Below are 17,328 nucleotides of genomic sequence, written 5' to 3' on the forward strand. Positions count from 1 at the left end.
TAAATGTGCACTTAAGCATAAAGGCAGCAAAGCAAAATATACTGTATTAGTAAACAGCTGTTTGCCGGACTAACACTTCACAAGTTCATGAAATAATGCCGAAATTCATGGTTAATGGTCGTGTATAATTGAATTCATCAAATTGTGTTTATGCAGCCAATTTTAACCCAAATTCATGAAATGATTTCGTGAATTGGCCTACGCATAAACGTAGTATGTATATGTATATGTCGCTTGCTCTCGCGTTACTAGCCCTGATAATTTGTAAATTTTTTCTCCAGACGGAAAGACATCAACCATTATTTATAAAGAAATTTTGTAAATATAATCTTAAAATTTTAATTTTCGTTGTTTTATATGAGAATTTTTTATTTAAAATTGCAAAAATTATTACAAAACTTTCCAAAGGTAAGAGTTAATACATTATTACGTAGCATAGTCGAGATAAAGTTGACTCTTAAGTTGCAGCTATTTTCGGGAGACATACCATCGAAAATTATGTCAAAACACGTCTAATACATTAGAGCTCACTTCATCTTAACTCTGAGAAATTGTTTTTAAATTCATCAAAACTTCCCTTTTAACTATGCAGATGAAGTCGCGGGTATCAGCTAGTCTTCCATAAGTACATAAGCATTTTTTATATGAAAGAAATTACAACTCACGCAGTTTTACCATACGGGTTGCATTTTTAGACAAAGTTCTGTATTCAAAAACTTGAAGAATGCTTTAATGGATTTTCATTTTGAACCGAACCGAACCAGTTTTTGGAGTGGTTTTCGGTTCGGTTTTGGCATTTAAAAATAAAAACGGTTCATCCCCCTATTATGAATCCATACGATACACGATAAACGCTTGCATTCTGTTGTGCCGTATTACGAACTAAATTCTAGCGTATGAAATTCGATAGCTACCGTTTATCGTATAGCGCTAAATTTTGGTATTGCCATACGATAGCTATCGTATCAGCTGTCCATTTCCATACGTTTGCAAGCGGTTGTCTATTTTTATACGATACGATAAAATTTAACAAAAATAAAATAATGTAAGTATTAAAATGAATAACATGAATTTATGGAAACGATCTGAACAAAATATTGAAATTTTTCAGGCCGAAAATTGCGAGACAAAATATCGAGTTGAGCGTATTGCTTCTCCGAGGGGTACGGTTTAGGTATTTGTACAATGATTTTGGATTGTTGTGCCCAAACGCGTATCCCGAATCTAAAAACTTTAATATACACAGGTAGTCGAAGGATTAAACTTTTCATTTAAAACAAAGATTTCGAATTTCGGAGTACTAGTTTATTGATAAATTCGGCTTGAAGTATGCACATTTTTTTAAACACAATAGAAATCGTAGGTTGCGCTAATCCAAGTAAAGCCTTATTGCCAACACTGTTGGTACGATCCCTGAGCAAGAAATCTCGCAGTTATGAAAGCCTTTTAATAAATTTGGGAGGATGGCTTTTTTTACGTGCTTGCAAGTCGATCTTCACTACTCTTAGAACATACATACATATGTATGTATATAACAGCTTCTTTCGAAAGTCGAAAGTTTCTCTGAAATCTAAAGAATTTTTTTTAATAATTAACAAATAAAACTTATTCCAGTTACTAACATTATCGAGTTCACCTCCAGAGGATTGGAAGCATTTCTCAATTGCCTTCTTACTGTAGCCTCTATGAGAGTTTCATTAATTTATTCATTTGAGTTTATATAAAACGTAATTGAGGTTGAAGGAAACATGTATTTTCTTAATTTTGTACGGCTTTTGGGAAGTTTGCGCGACTTTTAAGTACAAAAGGTTTGCTTTAAAAATATTTTATCTAGACAAGAACAGCTGTTTCATTTAAATTCACAACAAATGGTAAAAAAATACCACTGTCATTCACAATAGTACATCTATCGAGCGTGTGGAAACCATAATACGAAAACTCATGTTATACGATACACTTGCAAGCGTTTATCGTCTATTGTATGCAAATTCATAATATGGGGGTCAATTCGAAGCCCGAAAAAAGCGACGATTCGGTTCAAAAACCGATTAGGTTCGAATACGGTGTGTAACCCTGCTATTAAGTACAAAAAGGGCTGACTTCCAAAACGTTCCAATACAATGTTTGGATACTGTTCTACTGCGGTATTTAAACTCTTTGCATATGCAGAGTTGCAAAACATTGCAACCATATACATTGCATATTTGGAATATTTAATAAAACAATAATCACCATTTCGGAATTTTGCATTTGTAAAACACCAATGGTAACCAATAACGAACGAAGCATCAACTTTGTTTCTGATGCGCTGATTGCGCTAGCAATGCGTTTCGATAACTTTTCGGAGGGTTTTGGAAAAGTGTACATTGTCAACCAATTGTAGTTCGGCGTTATGGAACATTAAACTTGGTACGTATGCAATGCAATTGACGTTTTGGAAGTCAGCCAAGTATAAAACACCGAAATTGTTTCTTGTTTATTGTAACTGGGATTTACTAAGTGATTTTTATGCTAAAAGAGGTAAATATTACTAATAGTAGCTAAAATTAAGAGCTAAATTTTGGTGAGCGTTTATTGACGTGAAGTTGTTTTAACATTCTCTGCAATTTTAATTTTAAGTTTAAATGCTGAAAAGAACTTTTACAACCAAAATAAGATGCATATATTTCGAATTCATTGCTACGGCACTTATAATACTTATGTGTATGCCTATTCTTATTTAAACTTGACGATGAACCAAAAATACTTTACAAACTGTTAAAATCTTCAATTTTAGATTCGGGTTTCGAATAATTTTTTCGCAAAATTTTTCTGAAAAGTTTTATTTCCTTCTCTCCTTAAGGTAAAATTAGTAAGGTAAAAACCAAATCCGCGCGTTCAGAAAAAGGATTTTCTTCTAACTAATTTTTGAATTCTTTAACCTAGATCTAAGAATTTATGGTGCAGTCTGTATTTTCCGGTGAATACAAATGTATGTTTTTCACTGCATTTCGAAATTTGTAATTTTATCAACGCTTAAGTTTTGGCTTTCCTTTTCTACCGTCGCCGCACTGTGTTCTGTTTTGGGAAAAAATGGACAAAATCAAATATCTCCCGATCCAAACCAGATAGAGACACACACTAAACGGCATTATAAAGCCCAAATACTGGTGAATACGGGAAAATTATTCAGATTCTTCAAAACAGTTTCTCAACCTTGAATTCCAAGGTGAAAGTTTAACTAAAAAAAAAATTATATATAAAAGCAAATATCTAGCGATCGAAAATTAATAGAGACCTAAATGAAGTAGTATTTTAAACTCTAAGTATTGCTGAAAAGAGCCAAACTGTTTCGATTCGTCAAAAACAAATTCCCTATCGTGAATTCCGAGGTCAATGGTCAACTAAAAAAAAAAACATTTTTCTGATTTTAACATACCTAAATGTTTTTTTAAATCGTTTTATGCGATATACATACATATAAATGCACATACGTATGTGTGGTGGGTCATATCTATATATTTTTAGATGCACAATATCACATGTATATATAATGAAAATTTGTCCTTGTATGTATAGATATGTATATGTACATACAAACATTTGCGCCGCCTGAGAGGATACACCGTCTGAGCTTATCGGAGCTCAAATTACTGCCCGGTATAGTTTGTGTGCTCCCACGCACGTGGCTGAATGGAATGGAATGGAAAAACAAATTTTTCCAAGCACTCAAGCAGTATTGCCCATTGTACTTAAGGCCAAGAAACAGGATTTAGAGGAAAGGGATATGTAGGTGGGGGTGGGAATTCATTACTCCTCTGCAAACTTACCAGACTCCTTTATGAATTTTAGCAATTTGTTGAGGGAAAGAGAATGTACGTCGTCCATTCTCAGTACATCCGACCCAAAAATGTACCATCTGAGTCTGACGAAGGCCGGCCAGCGGCAGAGAAAATGTTCTCTACTATCCTCGTCCTCCAAACACGATGTACACAATGGATCGTCGATGATGCCTATGGTGACCATATGTCGTCCCCATGGATTGTGCATCGTAATCAGTCCTAACAGGGCTCGTATATCACTCCTTCTTTGTCTGAGAAGAAATTTTGCTACCACCCTGTCAGGCCTCTTCAGGAAACAGTTGGTTGTTTTGCAGGTGTCAATAGTGCACCAACGGCTCTCATGAGTTTTGCTTATGAGATCCTTGATGCACCGGATCGTTCCCGCTACGCTTGGCCCTAATTGGCTCCGGTCCAGTTGGGCACTCCAGAGAACCGCGGTTCGCCAATTCATCCGCCAGATCGTTACCTTGAACACCGTGGTGTCCTGGCACTCACACAAGTTCAAGCTCATTCCATCTTGTAACGGAGTTCAGCCTCAACTTACATTCCTGGACTAACTTTTAAGATCCTCTTGGATCGCTAAATCCAGAGGCGACAAATTCAACAAAGCATTAAGAGCGGTTCCTGACGTTGTACTCATGGCACGTGGCAGAAACTAATCGACTTTCTTGCCCATCCTCCATTTGCTTACGCGCCATTTGCATTAGGAATGGAACTTTTCTAAGTATTTATTAATCAAAATAGAATAACGAAATAGAATATCGAAAAGCAACAAAATGGCAACACTGATTTCAATAACCACTGAGCAGAAAATTAGGTTATTTTTATTTTTGAATTTTGGGCGTGGCGTCGCCCACTTATGACCGCAAATGTGTATCTTGGTAACCGATTTATAAATTTCTACCAAACTCGGGGCATTTAATAACCTTGGTATGGAAAGGAAATTCGTTAAAAGTTATACAAATCGGACTAAAATTACACCCGCTTTCCGTATAACGGTAAATTTCGGATATACGAAAATTCCGATATATCAATAACTGAGGACGCTCATTTACTCCAAGTTAATACTTACAACAAGAAATAAGACTGTTATAGACTTTTAGATAGTTTAGAGAAAATTGGTCGCCCGAACTTATACTTCTTTACTTGTTATTAGTTAATTTATATTTTTTAAATTTTTAACTTGAAGGCGTGCTCGTCCTTAAGTATTTGGTTTTTTGTTATTTTTGGCCTAATAAATTATATTAAAAAAAATTTATTGAGCTTGAGGTCGTTTTTTTTAATAATTGTAGAACAAACAACAAAGTTTTTAAATTTGTAGAAGTTATAGCTGCTATTTCGCTGGGGTCGCTGGGTCGAATCCAAGTGTCCGCGGTGGAGAAGTTTGATGAGATGTGGCGATCTCCGAAATAGCAACTATACCTTCTACCATTTTAAAAACTGTTGTTTTTTTCCACAGTAAATTTTTCACAAAAACGGCCTCAAACTCAATAAAAATTGTTTAATATGATTTATTAGGCCAAAAAAAAAAACAAAAAACTAAATCTTTTTTACACTGAAAAATTTAATACATAAAGTGAAATTCCTAGTAATTTTTTAATTACTTTGGTGCTGCAGGTTTTATATAAAGAAATGTACGATGCTTTAACCTAAAACATTCTCTTTATTCAGTACGATAAATGTTTAAGTGAGCACACAATCGTATTTTTATACATTTGCAAATTATTTGCTTTTGTCATTTGAAGCACATAGCAAAACATGCATTTTAAACAATAGCAGTCAAATTCGCAGGGCCACCAAATCCAGATAATCTACCTGAAGATGGAAAACTGAAATCCGAGATGATGATTAAAGATAATAGACGATACTATTTAGATTTAAAAGAGAATGCGCGCGGACGTTTCTTACGAGTGAGTATAAATGAATATTATATGAAATATACTACGTTTACATTGAACCCAAATGTGTAATAACCGATAAGTTTCTTTTTTTGTTATCAAAATTTGCCAGTAGCCAAAACTTGAGGTTGCAAAAAAGCTTGTGAATGCTCATATTTATTGAGTTTGCTTTTCTCGAAATAATGGTGCATTTATTCTGCCCTGTGCCAGCGCTGTCAAATTTCCGTGTTTTTTCACAGCATTTTCTGTAGGTTGCTTGTTCTTTTCTCAACATTTTGCCACCTGACTAAATTCCAACATTTTCATTTTCTACCCTTGTCAAGGCGTAAGGGTATGCATTGCCCAGCAGGTTTTGGCTGATCATTTCGGATTTCCATACAAAATTAAGTAAGTTTACGAGGTTTATGTAGTAACGAGGAGGTTAGATTATTTGCCCTAGATCTATATATTTTTTTAATTTAATAAAATAAATTGTGAATGAGATTGTAAAATACTAGATTTTTTGGCATTTGTTTGTTTTCTTATATAAAAAATGCAACATTTTCACAGTGCGCATGTACATAATGTTGTCATATAATGATGCAGCATTTGTATTGAGAAAACAAAAGCTATTAGACTTATAGCCTAGACAAATGGCAGCGTTATTACGAATTAACGCCTTAATTCGGAACTATATCGGAAATTAACTGCAGCTATTTTAACTAATAATTTAGTTTATTTTATTTTATTAAATTTTTATTTTACAGCATTTGATTTTATTTCTATTTATTTTATTGTATTTATGTAAGTTTTATTTAAATTTTCTTTGATAATAATAATAGATTGGCGCTTACACATATGAATGTTAGTGTTTGGCCGTGGCGTGCGCCTTGATGTTTTCACACAAAGGGGAGGGACTAACAGTTTTACGCCGACTCCGAACGGCGATTGTATTTTTATGAGAAGCTGTTTTTCATGGCAGAAGTACACTCGGAGGTTTGCCATTGCCTGCCGAGAGGCGACTGCTGTTAAGAAAAAACCGTTTTTTCTAAATTTTTTTTGCGATGTGGCTTTGACGAGGGTTTGAACCCATGCGCTGCGGAGTGGAAGCGCGCGCTGCTTACGCCTACACCACAGCGGCCGCCACTTAGCTAACATTAAGTCAATTTAATTTTGAGCTTAATGCCATTTAAAAAAGTCCAAATCACGCAATAAAAAATAAATAAGTGCGGATATTAAAAAACATTTAAGTAGGTATTCAGATGACGTTGTAATGGCTTAAAGTCCTAAAACTTTTCAACTTAGAATAACGTTAAAGAGTTTTTTAAAGGATTTGCAACTAATCAACATGTTTTTAAACTAACAGAAAAACATAATAAGCTTATATTTTATCCTATCAATTCCCTAAAAGCAAATTAACCCCTTGTTACATTGCCTAATTTTACGATGTCTTCTGAATACCCAAAATATTTTGATTAGACGGCGGAATCGAAACCGGGACCATGAGACAATTTTTTGCTTAATCGGCAATACTTTAGTCTGTCAAAAACAAATTAAATCGAACCAATTGTGCTGTCAATCTGGATTAACGCTGTCGTCTGTCTATGCTTTTGAATTTTTTGCAATTGGATTTATTTAAACGGACGTTGGCAATGCGAATGCAAGATGTGGCTCGCCCGAATCTCTTTAGGTAATTGAGCGGCCTTGTTTACTTATTCCAAATGCTACCAGTATTTCCATTACGTGATCTTGCTATGTCCCAGATTTCCTTGCCTTCTACCATCTAAACTGTGTAACCACTTGAAATTATGTGAAAAATACATTGGCGCTTCGCATATTTTGCTAAGCCTTTGCCGCGCTTCTTTCTAATTTATGTTGTTATAAAAATGGAGGAACCACAAACGGGTTTTTGGTTTTGCGACCGCTATAAGAATGGATGTTGGTTGGATCAAGGATCGGCTACAGGGTAGAAATGCATAACTCTAAACCAGAAGTGGGAAGCCTCGACAGTTGAATGAAGCTTTCGCTGCCTTCCCAAGCAGAGCATGTATGTATACGCGACTATGATGCGCAGTCGCCTGCCAGGCAGACGCTGCCCAGCTCTGCTCTAAACACTCGAACGCAATGGTCACAAAAATGTAGCGGAGCCACGCGGCTTTCACACGTACAAGTCGTGTGTACGAAGCATGGCGAATCTATACAAGGAGGTGTTACAGATTGTCAAAATACAAATTCGCCTTGGATTCGCCTTGGTACGAAGCAAGGATAGAAATGCAAATTTTCCAATTGTATTCAATTTAAGGGAAAAATTTTACTTAAAAGCTGACGAAGGTACTAAAAAAATAAGGATGTAAATTTTGTTACACATTTCAAATCACGTCAAATCTGTTTAACAGTACAAAAATACGACGGCAATCTTCCTTCCCTAATACGATAAGCTCTGTTCAAACTGGAAGAACTTTTCGAGGCTAAACAAGGCGAATCATTATCTTGCCCCAACCCTTATCTACGTGCTGCAACAACTTGCTACTACTCAATGAGAGCTCTTTTGATATGCTTCTGAAACGTTTTCTCGCCAACAGACTCTCGCATTCGCTTGGTATCTTCGTATGCCGCCAATAAGTTGATTCTGCTTGTGGAGGAAAGATTGGTACAATTGCTCGAAAAATATTGTCGTAGGTATAGTAGTTTTGTATCTAGACCGAAGATAGTTAAAAAATTTAAAGCAATGTAATGTAGAACAGGTGAATTGTACTAAAAGTGTTCCGAATGCAATGAATAAGATGAGTTTTGTTCTAAAATTGGTTACAATGTCACGCAGTAGCGGACAATGGGTATGATTAACGATTTACTGATATTTAGGCACTTAGTCAACGAATGTTCGTGTGCGGCGTTGGCATGTAGAGAAAGCATCCGCTTAGAAAATCTGAGAACCCCGGTTCGAATCGCAGCTGCCGTCAAAGGGACCCTTATGTTACAAAAGCTCTTTTCACAACTTTAGTTAGACCAATATTAGAATACGGATCTGTTATTTTGAATCCCCGCTATCACAAATGATCACTCAGAAAGGATGCAAGTCGTAGAGAAATGCTAAGTGTTATATTCATCGTAAAGTTAATGACAGGCGTGATTAATAGCCTGTCCCTTCTGTCCGGATTAAACGTTACCATTCCCACTAGTGTATCAAGACACTTTTGACCTCTATTTTTAAAGCCATGCAAAACTAATTTTGAATTAAACGATCATTCCGTTGTTTCTGTCAACTTTCATCCAGCATATGTCGGACTCCATTTTCACTTTAAAGAAAACAATCCTTTCCTCTTTCAATAATTGAAATACAATCAAGCTGATGAATTTGATTCTGTAGCTGAATAGTTTTAGATCTCGACACTCAACAAAAACTCCTGTTTTCCGCGACTCGGCACTAAAAAGTTACGTACGTCGCACATAGGGGTATTTGGCCGATTTAGGCGGCCAAAATTATTTTTATGAAAATTTGATTTCAAAATGTTTAGAAAAGACGTGTTACGATTTTTATTTTTATGAAAATTTGATTTCAAAATGTTTAGAAAAGACGTGTTACGATTTTTATTTTTATGAAAATTTTATTTCAAAATGTTTAGAAAAGACGTGTTACGATGTCTAAAATTCTAAATGTTTAAAATCAAGTAAATATAGGTGGAGGACGTACAATTATTCCTCCAAAGCAACGCAAATAAAGTTGGTTAAAGTTTGCCATGGATAGACTCTATGTTGCCGTGACCCGAGTGTAGAAACACGCACACCTATATACGTGTTCGTCTCGGCGATGTTTATATATAGGTTAGTAAATGCAAAGAGTTGCCACCTGGTAAAGACTTAAATATAGTTAAGTTAACTGAATTACTACAATATGGGTATCAATTGAAATGGTTTTGAAAGGCTTCATTTCTAAACAACATGTGGCTAGGTTACCACCTGTTTAAAAATGAAATTCAACTTTAACTAAGGGAATAACAGACAAATTATTATTTTTTTATAACGTTGCTCAAAAATTCGTTTTTATTGTTAAAATTCGTATGGACTTCCTTGAGATATAAGATACAAATAAAATGATGGAAATAACCAATTTTATCCTGTAATGCAATGGATAATAAATGTGTAATTGAATTATAAAACAAAATTTGTGTAAAAAACTATTTTAGGATGATGATGAGTGCCAAGATTCTTCATCGGACCCTTCTTCCTAGTTGGTTCAGCTGGAAGCAACATATCGATTTCTTCCTTTGAAAGGGGTTTGGTTGCTTTTTTTGGCTTTGGCCTGAAACTACTAATGAGTGGATCAGAGCTTAGGAGTAACCTGTTCAACACGACCAGATCGCGGCTGTTGCATACCTTTGGGAATTGAAAATGTTCCTTGTAGCCATGTTACGTTACTTTAAAAAAAAACTTCTTCTTTTCCACGGGCTTTTATCCATCTTTGTATAAACTGTGCTTTTATTTGTGAAAATTTGTGCTTTATATCTCTTATTTGCTCATCGGAGAAGGTGTCAGATGATAATATGTCATTTTGAAGAAACTTTATTTTGTTCCCCAAATTCATAGAATTTTGTCGACGCATCTTATCAAATAAATATTTTCGAGTTACTACTCTATAGCAGGAACCAGTTGGTGACTCTAAAGCAAAGGAAATACTTAAAAATGACAAAATATGAATGGAAACGATTTTTTTTTTAGATCTATCTTAATTATTAGTCATAAAAAGCTCATCGGTAGCTTTCAGAAGCTAATTTTTGTGCAGTATACTATCAAAGCTCCATTCTATAGAACGCAACTAGTAATGTAACGTGGAAATGCGTGGAAGTATAACTAACAGCTTACGGTTTACAAAGTAATGAAAAAATAATCACTAAAAAAATAAAATATTTCCGATTACTGACATTATTACTTAGATTAAATTTTGCTAAATCGAAACTATTTACAATAAATGTAGATTTACCTGTGTCTTCAGACTTCATAACAATTTTTAATTGTATAATGACCACAATAATAATAATAACTTTCGAACGCAACTGTTCCACAATGAATGTCGTAAAATAAAACGTGCACTATCACAAACTGACAAGTTCCGACTGAGATACTCCGTCAAAGCGGCGTCATAAGTTCGGGGTAGGGGTTGCCTAATGTTCCGCAACTATTCAACTGTGGCAGGTAGTATTTTTTTTGTTTTTGTTAGATCGATCAAATACCCCTATGTGCGTCGTGCGGACTGCGCCCCGCGTCTTGGTTAGGCGGTAACAAGGGCCAAACCAGGGTTTGAATTGCTGAATGCCAAATAGCATAAGCAAAACTTTTTGGCTTTTTAAAGCAAGCAGCTCTTGATCATTTTCAAAGTATTTGCAATTGCTTAGCTGCGACTATCACAAATAAATCAGCAAAAGCGAAGAAGAGAAATGAAATCATTTGCTTCAGCTTATAGATTTGTTTTTACTTACACAGTCAGCCGAAGCAACCAGTTTAGAAAAATTTGCTGTTGGTGCAAGCAGTAAGTTAGGAGTAGTTTTAGTTTTGATTTAAGCTAGGTACTAACAGCGAACAAATCCATCTGATTAGTTCGTGCTCGATGTCATTTCTCATTATTGGCGTGCAGTGTTGCCACTTTGTGAGTAGTTCCTCAAAACTCGAGGAATTTCGGGAGCGCTTGCGAATTTTGTGAGGATTTTTATTTTAAGAATTTTTGAGGAATTTTCTCTCGATATTTTTGCGGATAACAAATAAAACCATGTTTTACCCAAGAGAGTTGTTAAATCGCTCTGCAAATTGTTGAACAAAAAATTTCCGAAGTTTTATAAAGAGCGAAGTATACCACACATGCGGCTTGACAAACATTCTTCAAACCTACTTTTACAATTGCGCCATACACCATATAAACATGACTCGTTCAAGCAAATAATTTTAGTTTTCTTCCGGTTCACAATGTAAAAGGGTTTGGTTTTCTTCGATTTTTCGCTCTTGCGTCCTCATTCGGTAAAAATTCCGTTGCGAATGAGGCGATTTTATCATACAAAACGAAAGCGGATTGATCAAACGTCAACATGGCGGCCAGAAAATCAAAAAATTTTGATTTTCGTTCACATTTCCCTCAAATGGCTTGCCAAACCTTCAAAAACCACCATACACAACATAAATAGCCTTAAGCAAAGGGATATTTCGCTTGGTTTGTCAACCTGCGTGTGTGGTGTTTTTCGCTCTTAAGCACATCTGCATTTGCTGCTAAATATTCAAAATCGTATCGATAATTTTTTTCATTCCATCGTTATATTTTCAACTTATTTTGAACTTGCAAAATCTCGTTAACGAATGGAAAGAACACGCATTGTTCGAACATAAGTATATTCATATTGATTCTTCATTAGATTCAGAAAATTATTGGAAAAAAGTTTTTGAATTAAAAGATTCTTCAGGTTGATATAAGTTTCCCAATTAAAAAATTATATCTGCATTACTAATTTAGCCCTTGTCTAATTCTTCAGTAGAACGTATATTTAGTAGTTTAAAAATGTGTAGGACTGACTTGAGGACGAGATTGAGCACTGATGTAGTTGCAGAAATATTATATACAAACCAAGGCATAAAAAATAACGGTGATACTTTGTTTGAACCGCAAGAACAAATGTACCAATTGAATTGGGGAATGTAATTAATTTTTATGCTAAGTACTTGTAAATAGGAAATAAGAAAATTTTGAGTAATATGTTCGGATTTTGAGGATTTTTCATTCCTTTTTGAGGAATTTGGTAATTTTTTTGTGGCAACACTGGTGGCGTGGAGAAAATTTTCAAAATTTCTGATTTCTTCTACCGTTACTGGTGCAGTTCACGAACATTATCCCATGTCGTCATAGCAGTTTACTTTTAACCCATTTCGTCATATCAGGGGATTTTGAACCATTGAAGTGAGCACATCGCGGGACATTGCAAATAAGCGATTTCTAGAAGATTTTTTTTTATAATTTTGAAGTTGCGTTTTGGCAAAGTAAAAGTGCAAAATATAAAGAAGGGAATAAAAAACAAAAATCGTGGAAGAAACTGATGGAGAAGTAGAGAGTAAAAAATATCAGGGCATACAAGCCTGTTCCAGCCGGGAGTTGCAAAAAATTTGGAAAAGTGAGAAATCTGAAGCAGGCTCTCAAGATGTATATGTGCCCACGTTGTGATACTTTGAAAATATAGAATTCTTGCGTAACCAAGAATTGCTGCTTGAGGGCTTTTCGACGATGGAAGATTCTTTGGAAGAATATATTAGAAAATTAAGTGTAGTTTTACATTTTAAATATGGTTTTTTTCAGTTAACGGTAGTAAACTATCGTTAGAATTTTAGCTTTGGATGTACACAGTTATTGTACCCTTTGCTAATATTTAAACTCTGTGTGTGCATTGTTAGGCTGTTATACATCTAGTTACTTACATGTGTACATTGGATGTTTGCAGGTACATATCTATGAACGAATGTATATACATACTTGTTTTCGCTTATTTCAGGCTCTTCATATCCAGATGCATAAAGCGGAGAAAGAAATTATACCTAACAATGGGTAAACGGAGGACAAACAATGCTGCTACTCCTCTCTTGTCATCTACAGAACAATATTGTTTTTTTTTTTTTAATCAATTCACGTGTACCCTTTCTTCGTCTTATGCTTTTTTTTGTACTTCACGCATAAATAACCAAACACGCAACCCCATCATCCGCTTCGTCGCTCATGTTTACTCGCCGAAGTTCAAGTGCGATCTGATTTGTGCGACGTTAGTGGCGAAATGCTGCGCCAACAAATCAGACGGATTTATGCGCCGTTAGTGCCAGGGTAGCCAACTCATTTTTCAGAATTCCCCGATTTCGACAATGAAATTCCCCGATTTTGCCGGAAATTTCGTTAAATTCCCCACCCATGGATATCTCCTGAATTACAAAAAAAAAAAAAAAAAAAGTGTGTATTTTGACATATTGCTGGTATGTCATTTATTTTTTATGTAATTCAGCTATGTATGTATTCATAGACCAAACCAAACTTTTATAAAGTAAGTTAACAAATAAAGAAAAAAAATTACATATAATGTTTACACACATACAGTGGTCGAAAAAGTTTTAGTCGCGCTAAATTTTGACATGTTTTCACAATTATATATTTGTTTTGTTATTAATTTGATTTATTTTTTTTTTATAAAAATGTAGTTAATTGCTGGAAAAAACCGTATAAATCCAAGTTTCGAACTTTGTGTAATATTAAAAAATAGTTCTACAAACTTTTGTAAAAGTTTCGAACTTAGAAAGATTTTGAGTATGCAGTTTTGTAGCATACTCAATTCTAGTAAGTCCAAGTTGCATGTGGCTAAAAATTTGCATTAAAATTTTTTTTTCCAAAAGTGTTGCGGTTTTCTTCTACATAAAAAAACGGTGTTTAATAGTTATATGAACCCAAATGCGACAAAGAAAATTCTAAGTCATCGCTAATTTGTGTAATTTGCAGGATTGCATTATCAATACTTTTAGTTGCAGTTGCATTTCTTGTGCGACTTTTTTACCTCCTTATGAAATAAGTGAAGCAAAAAAGGGTTAATTAGTTAACACCTAATTCCTTACAAAAAGCAGTTCATCTCCCGATTCTGCACGCAAACTGAAATTCCCCACAAAAAACGGTCCATTCCCCGATTCCCCACGCAAACACTGATTCCCCGCAAATCGGGGAATTCCCCACGAGTTGGCTACCCTGGTTTGTACCTAGCTTTAGCTTATCTCCCTTACTTCGTTATTCTCGCGAGTACTTTCATACATACATACATATGCATGTTTGTATGTACATAGCGCCATCTGATCTAATGCGCAGCTAAATTTTCAAATTTTGCTTAAACAGTTGCTTTCGACTGCGAGAATAACGCAGCAAGGAAAAAAGCAAAAATGAGAATACACCAGACTTACTGCTTGCAGCAACAGAAAATTATTCTAAACTGCTTGCTTCGGCTGGCTGTGTAAGCAAAAACAAATTGAGCTATAAGCTGAAGCAAATGATTTCATTTCTCTTCTTCGCTTATGCTGTCTGCTTTTGCTGATTTATTTGTGTTAGTCGTAGTTAAGCCACTGCGAATGCATTGAAAATACTCGTGCATTTACAGGATGACTTTTTCTTTGCGGCGTTTCTTGCGTTTCTTCGACATTCAAGCGTCAAATTTTCTTTGGTCAACTCTTTCGTCCTCATTTTCAAAGCGTCCTCGATAAAAGCGAAACGTCAAAAAACCCCTCGAAGCAACAAATGGAAAGCTCTTCTAATGGCATGGTTTTTAAAGAAAACTGGCACACTATTATTTTTTCTGCGTGAAAACAGAAAAGCTTCGATTTTCAGAATAGCTAGCTTCAGTCTTCGATCCTAGAGCCAGTCACTGACCAACCAACATTCCTTTGAAACGAGCACAGCTGGTACTCCATCTGTTCATTCACAGGTGTGGGCCGATTATATTAGATTTATATTTAGAGGAGAGAGCGGGTAACCTGGTTACCGTGATTAAAGACTATAATATACTATATACATATATAGTATATTATACTGTAACAAAGTACTATTTTTTTAAGGGTACTTCTGTTGTGGCAGTCGCAGCGTTTACAGGTGCGCACTTCTACTCGGTTGGGCCAAGGTTCGATCCCCAGCAACATGCCAGCAAGTTTTTTTTTTCCTAATAGCGGCCGCAATGACCAAGATCGGAGTGTATTTCTGCCATTAATAAAGCTTTGCATAAAAACCATCTGCCGTTCGGATGCGGCGTTAAACTGTCGGTTCTTTCTTTTGAGTGAAAACAGCGACGCGTACGGCACACATTGGGTTTTCCTTTGATCCACGTATCGCTTAGGAACTTCGTGAAATTCCTAAACTGATTGCTATTTAGGGTTTGTGATTCTAGGTATGGTGATTCTTGGAAACGAAGTCTGGGCCTAGTAAAGGTTATGAGTGTGTGTTCTGCTGTTTCGTGTTTCTGATTGCATAAGCTGCACTGGCCAGAGAAAACCACTTCCAGGGCTTCATTGCCCTGCCGTGCAAAAAATCCTGCAATAATGTTTACTACGTTTCTTGTTTGAAGAGCACGGATTCTCTCCGTTAAAGAAATTAACCTGGATGAAGTATTTAGACTGTATGTTAGGTCTGCAACATCGAAACCGATGTTTTCAAAACATAGAAGTTTTGCGACAGCATCGAGTGCTCAAAAAATTGTTTGCTGCTTCCCGAAGTTTTATCATGCTCTGTATCGATGTTCATAATTGCACATTGAAGTGTCATGCCGAGGAATGTTGTAGCATTTCGTATCGTCAGTATTTTTTTTACTTGTGTTTCAATTTTAATAGATATTAGTGAAATGGCACCTAGAAGCAGCGTAGGTAGGAAAGTGGTTCACAAAATACCATACGAAATAATCTCATAAGTTACATTATAGCTATGCACAATAATATTTTAATGTCACGCCTAACAGCTTACAACTGAGGTGTAAAGTTAGCAAAACGCCTAGTCCTGTTCTCGCTCCTCCAGAACAGAATTCCAGTATATTTTTACTTTTTTTGGGGTAAATATTATTGAACGTTTTAAGCTACGTTCTGTTTTAAGTAAGATATTACAACAAGAATAAAACAAAATAAAATAAAAGGATGTTTTAAACATCGATGTTTTTTATCCCATGTTTTATTAACAACGATACTTAGTTCAGCGGCCGCTGTGGTGTAGTGGTTAGCGGTTCAAGCCAACAACAAGAAAAAAGTTTTTTCTAATAGCGGTCGACCCTCGGCAGGCAATGGCAAATCTCCTCTGCCATGAAAAACGACTTCTCATCATAAAAATACTGTAAAACTGTGGATCCCTCCGCTTTGTGTGACAACGGGGGTGAAATAACACAAACTTGATTAAAACACCTTGATTAAAATAATAATAATAATAATATTTGCTGTTATCATCGCTGCAGTGATATCCACGCAAGCTAGTTATTGGAGTTTGATGAGCTGGGCCTGCGTGGACTTTATATTTGTTTTCGGTGACAGGTAATAAGGTCAATGGAAATAAGGTCAATTGACTTATTTCGCACCAGGGTGGGTTTTCAAAAGCGAAATAAAGTCAACAAAAATTTGGAAATAACGTCATTGATGCTATTTCCTCACTCAAATGGAAATAGCGTCAACAGTGCTCAAAGTATGTCGATTCATAGAAAAAATGTTGTTCTTACAATAAACATTGCCCCGTAAGTGTTGTTTTTTAATAGATGAAAAAGGTTATTGCCAAATACTCAGTGTTGTGATATTAATCCACACACAATCATGAACTACCACCAATTGATTTTATTAAAAAAATTTAGATTACGAATATGTAAAGACACGATGCGAAAACTAAACACTTGCGCACAGCTGGAATACGAGAAATATTTGAAGAAAGAGTGTAGAAATGATTCATAACTTGCAAAACATTTTTCGTTTCCACAAAAATAAAGCGAACACTATTAAATTGATGAAACAGTCCATGTCCAATAACCCCGGAGGAACACTGAAAGAATTCTGTGTTTTAAATTAGCATATTTTGAACAAATTCGGAATGTCTAGGGTGGAAAAGAAACCAACCTTTCTAT

At 35.4% G+C, this 17,328-nt stretch overlaps 1 protein-coding gene across 1 annotated transcript in view; it reads left to right on the forward strand.

Annotated features, from left to right (window-relative positions):
• The window catches only part of LOC108358139 (transcriptional activator protein Pur-beta-like), a 246,786-nt gene that overhangs the window by 226,867 nt on the left and 2,591 nt on the right, over positions 1–17,328 (forward strand). Inside the window, exon 5 of the mRNA XM_017609311.1 lies at positions 5,613–5,731. Coding sequence (XP_017464800.1) covers positions 5,613–5,731 — 119 coding nt within the window. The remainder of the gene's footprint in view (positions 1–5,612; positions 5,732–17,328) is intronic.

This window comes from Rhagoletis zephyria, unplaced genomic scaffold (assembly GCF_001687245.7).
Source record: "Rhagoletis zephyria isolate East Lansing unplaced genomic scaffold, Rhagoletis_zephyria_1.1 Rzeph_scaffold_00213, whole genome shotgun sequence".
In the NCBI taxonomy this organism is placed as follows: Eukaryota; Metazoa; Arthropoda; class Insecta; order Diptera; family Tephritidae; genus Rhagoletis; species Rhagoletis zephyria.